The following is an 8,158-nucleotide window of genomic DNA, read 5'->3' as shown; positions in this document are numbered from 1 at the left end:
ACGGGGGGAGCTACGCCGAGGACCACGTGACCTTCGACGTCAGCGCATCATTTGCATACGATGCACAAGTTACTTTCATTGCAGTTATAGATATACTTATTTGCTTTGGTAAGGGAACGCCTGTAAAAAGACAACAAAATCAAAAATATGTATACCTATATCTTAATTACACAATATATTGTCAGAATGCGGGTCCCCAAAACAATTCCCTCACAAAAGTGAATGAGACTGCGGCTTTGGCGTCACGTTGCGCCAGCAATGAAGTCGGCGTAATTGCATATTAAATTATTGATCTGGTAATTGCATGCTGTCTGTTCAGTTGGACCTAAGGATATCTAAAAAGGCTGTTGGCACCGCAGAGAGGCACAGTTTGTATATCAATATTTATTTATTTTACATAGCAAAAAGACATTTTAAAACGAATGTAACCTTTTTAGAAAGTTGTCCTGTGTATTAATATACACATGAAATTTAAACGTTTATAATGTATGATAAACGTTTATAATGTATTTATAAATGTATTTTTGTTGTAAAGCAAATTAATCCCTGAAATGAAATTCGGTTGTATCGCATACTTTGATCCTGACTCATAACTGTCAATAAATAGTATTTATTCATATACTGTAAACATATCTCGGTCCGTACGCAACATTTCTACTACGGACTTCGAAAGAGAAGCCAGTATTTAATATAATTAGTAAAAATACATCAAGAAATGATCAAGAAATTGTTTCGTTTATTCTGTTTACGTTACTACATTGCATAAGAAGTTCAAACAACCACTGGAAAAGGCTGACCGAATGAAAATGCATGGCCAACAGCGACCTCTGCCGCTCAGTGATGATAGTACTGTATTAAAATTACTTCCTTGATATGGTTTGTTTTATTGGGTGATTTTTAGGGCCTGCTGTCACGCAGCCGCCCTAATGTGGCGTTTGCATGTACTCCTTTTGTTGCTTGGCTTTCCATCCGCACTGCGAAGACTTCCAGTTAGCTTAAGTGGCGCTCATTAAATTATCTAGAGTTGTGAATGTGCTCTGTGACATACTGGCATCATGTCCAGGGTGTGGCCATGCCATGTACTCTATACTCGATGGGACAGGCTCCAGCCATTTGGACCCTGTGTCAGATGAGGAATTTATGGGTAATTTGATTTTGAGAATTGGTTGTAATGTTTAACTTTTTAATGTAACACTCGCATATTAACTGATTACATGTGAGTATATTAATCATATTCGAAACAAACATGCTTTATTTGCACAAGTACATTAGAACACTTCTCTTCACAAACCCCATGCTGCTCTCTATAACTTGGAAGTCACAGTGCTGGGTCAGCTAATGTGCGGTAGCCCTTGGACCTTTGAGTAGAGGCCCTTACTCAGGGGACTATGGACATGCGACCAGCAATGATCTGATCACAGACACAGAGACTTAGCCCACTGAGCCACTCAATACTTTGTTCCTCTTGCTGCCTTAAGGATAGTGATATATACCGATACATGTTTGTACTCTACTACACGTACCCATCTGTTGTGCTAAATGCACAACGTTCAAAGACATTGTTGAGAAAACATTTCATCCCTAGAGTTTGGTGGAGAAAAAAACAAATATAAATACATACATTTGCGATAGAGTGGATTTTTATATCCAGAACATAATGAATAACATCTCATTCAAGACCAAGCGGATGCACATCAACAGGAACAAAACATCTGCTCCAAACAGGGACGGGTCTCTAACACGCTGCCACTCATCATAGATCCTGAAGCTGCAGTGATAAGAGATTCTTGTCTCTTTTCTAAGGGGTCGTGGGTAGGGATGCAAATTATCGAGTAATTCATTAATCAATAGTTGTTTCATCTTATCGATCGATGATCGATTAATTGCTAAGCGGCAATTTTTCTGTGAAGCTGAATTTCCCTCTGAATAGGTTCCATCTACTGTATACGTAACATAGAATGCTATCTTCTATATGATATGAAGAAAAAATGCAAATCATATTCCTTAATCAAAGGTTTATTCTGAGCTCACTTGAGGGCAGGGAATAACATTTGGTAGCATTTCAAACATATTTTGAATAGAAAATATCAAAATATAAGAAAGACTACTTAAAACGAAAACAAATTCTCGCTGCTCATCTGCGACATTGGAAACATAAATAGCAGCACCATAAAATATACATTCCTGAATAGAAAAAACTTCCACATATTGTGCATTTGGCGTCGTTGTCGTCATTGACCAACTTGAAGTGGCTCCATACTGCACTCCATTTTGCCCTCTTCATCCTCTGTGTACCGTTTCTCTTTTATCTGTTGTTTTATCTGTTGTTTGCTTGTGTTCCCGCGTGTGCGTCGAGTACATCTGGCGTCAAGTGCGCCCCACGAGGACTGGCAAGGAATTATGGGTTCAAAATACAATTAATTGCAATTAATTAATTTTAATCGAGTAATTTCTTATCGACAATTAATTGATAATCGATTAATTGCTTACATCCCTAGTCGTGGGTCTACTGTTGTTCTCCTTACGTCAATGTGGCAGATGCAGTGCCAGTTGAAGCCCATGTGGCCCCCAACACAAACTTCACTGGCGGATTGCTAAATCGACACCCACTCAGATGAGATGCTTTGATGAAAACGTTCTTAATGTCATCACTTTTAATAAATTATCTTGATGTGATTTTGTCCCATTTAGTAGCTACTATAAGCCATTGTGTGTAGCTGTATTACATTTATGTTTTACTTATTCTAACATGTTTTGTAAATGTGTCTCTTCAATGCATTATTTAGAGATTTTGAAAATATATTTTGTACAGGGTGGTATTTGTTTAAATCTTTGCTTTTCTCAACTTTTTCTTTAATTTATTAAATACCCTGTCCCCAAATGGGGGCCAAATTGAAACTTAACTACACCAGAGAAGGAGACTAACAACTTGAAGTGGCCCTTTTCACACCCCTGCCTGTATGTCAGTTGCAGTATCTCAGCCTCGGGGCAGGAAGATCCGTTTATCTGAAGTATTTGAGGTTTAGCAGGCTTTGTTCCGGGTGCCAAGAATGCAGTGACGGATCGAGGAGTGTTCACGTGTCATCTGCCAGGGAGACACTGCCGTGTGAGTGCTGTGCATCGATGCGGTTCAGAATCCCCAAGGGATTTTCAAAAGAAGCTGATGTAATATCAGCATATTGTTATTGGCACATTGGGGATAAAAGGTTAGTTTTAAATCTAGAAAAATATTGAAAGCTATTCAGATTGGAGTGCCTGACTTTGCCATTGTGCACCACCTCATGTGTAGCTGTTTATCTCCTGGCCAGGTCATCAATCAGGTATATCAATGACCTGTAGGCCCAAGGTGACTCTGGACCTGAAAGGTTCAGACAGCTGGGCCAAAGTTTACTGCCCTCCCTTTGACCCACTGGTGTGTGTTCTGTCCTGTATAATGGGCATGTTGACTGGTAATGAATCACCCAAGAAGCCTTTGAGGCAGAAAATTCCAGATTTTGATCTGTTTGTTCACCAGACTGAGACACAGTTCCTGTCTTTATTGGTGTTTCAAAGTGTGTAGCGCCATGCAAATGATGGTGAGGATCTCCAGGAAGGTACAGTAACGAATCTGACTCTGTTTAAATCTCCTAGGCTTTTAATTTACTTAAGCTTTTAATTTATCGTGGTACAGATCAATCAATTAGCACTGTTGCCTCACACCTCTGAGACTGGGGTTCGAGTTTTTGCCCTGGCTCTGCGGGCATCATGAGGTTTCCTCCATGCACCCTGGTTTCTCCCCTTATAGTCCAAAAACATACTGAGATGAACTGGAGTTACCAAGTTGTCCATAGGCGTGCATGATGTGTGTGTCCTGTGATGGATTGGCACCCCATCCTGGGTTATTATCTGCCTTGCGCCAGTAGTTTCTGAGGTCCAGACCCCCACAACTCCGAACAGGATAAACAAGTACAGAAAATAAATGGATGGATGGCTTTATTTTTTTGCACTATCCTCTTATTCCTTCTTCTATACTTTTATGTTTTATTACCGATTTCCATTTACATATTTATTGCATATTTTTACTTATCCTTATGTTGTATTTATGCTTTGTGCTACTGGACAAGGACACGTCCCCCTATAGGGATCAATATAGTTCAGTTTTATCTTTATCTCTATTATACCTGCTATATGCCCCCAGGGGGCATTGTCTCCCTGACTTCAACAGTCTAGTTTTGTGACTTTGCATTTACTGGCACTCTCAATGCACTCCAACTAATGCAACAGACAATGAGTAAATTTAATATATATCCATCCATCCATCCATCCATCCATTTTATCTCAAATGTATATGGATTCTGGGTGTTAGGGGTATGCAACAGCACACCAAAACTGTGATTCTTAAATGACCTGCTGTGTAACTCTTGATGACCAGCGTTGTCTGGAAAGAGGACAGGGCTTTTGTGTTCCACTGAGAAAGTCAAGTGCCGTACAGGTAGGGAGGTTTGGACTTTTGGGTGGGGCAAGCTCTGACAGCTCATTGGACCACACCTCTGTCAGTCACCTCAGAGCCAATCATATGATGCCTCTGCTTAGCTATACTGGGGGGGATGAGTCATGTTTGAAATCCATCATTTGATTGAACTTGCTTCTCTTTGGTTTTCCTTCCGGTGACCCCTTGTATGCCTTCATATGTGGACTTTCTGTAACCTTATTAAGTATTAATTTCAGACTTCACTTTTTTTCCAAAGTGTACGTACAGGGAACAGACTGCAGAATAAATATATTGATAGGCTCTCACCCCTAAATGGTAAGTTGCCCCAAAACACAAGGCAATATGCTAGAGCGTGTCTTTATTAAATAAACCCATGGCCCAAATCTCTCCAGTATCAGACTCATAATCATATGTACATAGAGCCAGATGAGAAGCTCCTCAACTCTGTTTGCAGTTGTGATGCGTGTTTGGATTGAAGAGCAATGCAAGCCTGTCGATAATCGGGCTGCTTTGTGGTTTTGCTCGCGCCATTAATCACACAGCCCTGGACCCCTGGCGTGTTTCGGGGGCCAGTAGCTGGGCTGACCCTCTAACAAAAGCTTTAAGAGCCTCGGCTCGCATGGAGACACAAGCTGGATGTGTTGCTGTACAACGTCATCACTTCGTGGTACAGATGGCCTCATTCAGCTGCTGTCCTTCAGTGCTTTTGATGGTCGCTTCAATGAGCCAAGTTTAAAAAGAAATGACCAGATCATGACTTAAATTAGACTCATACTAATCATCAGCCCCCAGTGATTTTTTTGTATTAGAGATGATAAAATTAAGGAAAATTACACTGCATAGTTCTGTTTTTTAATGCTGTCTCTATCAGTATAATCTACATAGATGAAGTGAATCTTCTTACAGTGCTGAATATCATAAAGCTGTATTACAAATAGATTATAGCCTTTTTGTTTTCTAGTTTGTCTTGGCAGCATGAAGAGTAGAGGATCTAATTTTCTGATAAGTGGAGGGTTTGCTATCATCTCACTGCCTGGGAGTGAGCAGAAAGCAGAGTGATTGGAATAGCTACTGAGCTTCAACCCCAGGCCCAGTGGCGAAATCGGAGGCTCGAAATCTGTACATTCATACCAATATGAGGTCATATTCACGCCCAGGAATGATTTTGGCAGTTTTATTGCCCTTTAGCCCTTAAAGACACATACACACACACAGGTTTGTACTGATATCTTTGTGGGGATTCTCCATTTATTTCTATGGGGAAAACACTATTCCGAATATAATGACCGTAACCCTTATCCAGCCCTAATCTTAACCATAAGTAACCAAACAAAATATGAGACTTTTGGTCCCCACAATGTCAAAATAACAGGATTTTTTCATTGTGGAGGACATTTGGTCCCCACAATGTAATATAAACATAATCCACATGCACATGCACTCACACGCAGAGCAAAGACCATTGCATTCCTTGTAGTTTTACTTCCATTTTATTTGCTTAAAAATAACATAAGAATAGAGTGAGCAGGGAGACCATGATTAGCTCTGCATCCTTAACTGAACAGAACACAAATTCATTAACACATGATGTGAAATGGGCAATAAGCCACCACTGTATTTCATAGTTCACAAAACTGCCTGGTTTTAAATGTCTTTCTTCCATCTTTTAGTCTGTTTTCCCTGGAAAGGCAAAATGACAAACAAATTCTCATGTGTTAAAAAATATGCCCTTAAGGCAGGAGAAAAGTGTTTATTTTCCCAATATACAAAACTATTTCATACTTACAAATGCATGTTATAACGTTGTTTCATTAATAGTTCCAAAAATATTTTGTTATGACCCACTACTCTGCTTGCAATTGAAGGTACTGTGGTTGTCTGTGTTTAATGGACGCCCATAATGCAACACTGCTTCAAAATAAAAGCCTCATCTATTCTGCCCACCTGGAAATGAGGAAACAGCAGGGAAATACTGAGGGTATTATTTATAATACTACACAAGCTGTACAAATGCTCTCTGTTGGTCATTTACAAAAGTCAATGGACACCCCATTTATACAATTAGCTTTCACATTGCCTCCAAATGCCACGCACCTTTGAGAACATTAAAATTGACCACATTTGTACTTCTGCACAAGTCCTCAACTCCAGCCACCTCTAGACTTGGACCTGACGTGATGGGACAGTTCCTCTGGCCATCGTTTTCTCTGTCCTTCTCTCCTTTCTTCCGGGGCCGTGTGCATGCTCGAATACTTCAGTTGGGCATCGGCAATTTCCAGTCTTCCCTCTTCGCTCTTCTCCGCATTGCAGCAGCGGGGACCTTCTTCCCAGACAGACTCCTGGAGAAGCGATGCATGCCTGGAGATCTCACCTCCACAGTGTCCTCTGTGGGAAAGGGCTCAGACTCGGGTTCCACGGGACGGGGGGCGGGGTAGTTGGGCTGGTAGTACTCGTGGGGGTAGCCTCTGTACCCCTCATATGGGTCCTCCTCATTATCATAAGGCTGGTAGGGCTCAGGAGCCAATTGTACTATGGGAACATCTTAGTAAGTTGGGTAACCATCATATCCATCTTATAACCATCACCACCTAGTGTCCAGGTTAGCATGACAGACTGATTGAGACAGAGTGAGTATGAACATGAAAGGACACTTAATAACAACATACCAGCAGCCACAGATAGAACAACCATCTACGGTCTTTCCCGTATTGTGGGTTTGCCGTTTTTGGGGCCACACTGAAAATGTCATTTTGCACCGCCTTTGGAGTTTCAAAGATTAAATAAGCAGCTAGCGGGGGGGGGGGGCGGCAGGAGATCGTAGATGGCTAGCTGGTTAGCAGAACATGCTGCGTCTGCATCTCCTAAATAAGGAACGTGTCGATTTAATATGTAGCATTTTCACTGTTTGTGGCCAGCGGGCGCCCCACGCAAATGCGCGGTTTGAATGGCGGTAAACATCGCCGCCGATAGCCCCTGCAGGCCTAACTGGTGAAGGTCCATCAGTCTCTTTCTTTTCGTCTTGAAGTATTCCTTTGAAGATCTTAACATACGTCAGTATACTCGGCCATCGAGGCTGCTGGGTAATTTGACAGCGGGGTGGACATGAACGGGTATCCATGAGTGGTTCTGGACACAACCCTGAGCCGACTCCCCTGCCGGTCCCCGTTTTTGTCTTTCAGGACAGAGAGTGGCCGGTGCTGGGGGGGGGTTGTGCTCAGTAGTCATTCTCATGCTGACGTCGGCCTTGAGTTAGAACCATTTACAGACAGACAGAGACACAGATGACCCGTCAATCAGGCACCAGCATGCGTCCCAGTTACTAACCATGTGACATTAAGCATCTGCCAATCACAACCTGTCTAACCAAAACTTACACCCCATGCAGCCAGAGTGCTGCGTCGAGGGTCGGTGATCCCAGGAACACCATGACCTGGACATGGCAAAACACTCTAGCCTGATGTGGTGAGTCTCCGTCATGCATTAACGATGCATACATGTCACACCAGACCACAGAGACACCGTGTCCGAGTGACGAGAAGAAAACAGGGTGCTCTCTGTAAAGCTCATTCTGTAACATTTTAATTCCAGCACTAAGCAAGGGTTTACTACGCATATGGATGTATTTACAGTTAATTAAGTCAGGTATTCAAACTTTTTTGACAGCGCCATTTGTCATGATCCCCCCCA

General features: G+C 41.9%; 1 protein-coding gene across 6 annotated transcripts in view; it reads right to left on the bottom strand.

Annotated features, from left to right (window-relative positions):
• Positions 1-5,942: 5,942 nt before the first annotated feature.
• The window catches only part of LOC111852289 (collagen alpha-1(XIV) chain-like), a 40,963-nt gene continuing 38,747 nt past the window's right edge, over positions 5,943-8,158 (bottom strand). For 5 of the 6 annotated variants that reach the window (XM_023828041.2, XM_023828031.2, XM_023828069.2 and 2 more), the window contains one exon: positions 5,943-7,000. In XM_023828041.2, coding sequence (XP_023683809.1) covers positions 6,726-7,000 — 275 coding nt within the window. In that variant the 3' untranslated portion in view covers positions 5,943-6,725. Of the gene's footprint in view, positions 7,715-8,158 lie in introns of all 6 variants that reach the window. The other variant, XM_023828061.2, reaches the window with a different exon arrangement.

This window comes from Paramormyrops kingsleyae, chromosome 23, assembly GCF_048594095.1.
Source record: "Paramormyrops kingsleyae isolate MSU_618 chromosome 23, PKINGS_0.4, whole genome shotgun sequence".
NCBI classification, from domain to species: domain Eukaryota; kingdom Metazoa; phylum Chordata; class Actinopteri; order Osteoglossiformes; family Mormyridae; genus Paramormyrops; species Paramormyrops kingsleyae.
The sequence above is the reverse complement of the archived record's forward strand: the minus strand, read 5'-3'. Positions and strand labels throughout refer to the sequence as shown.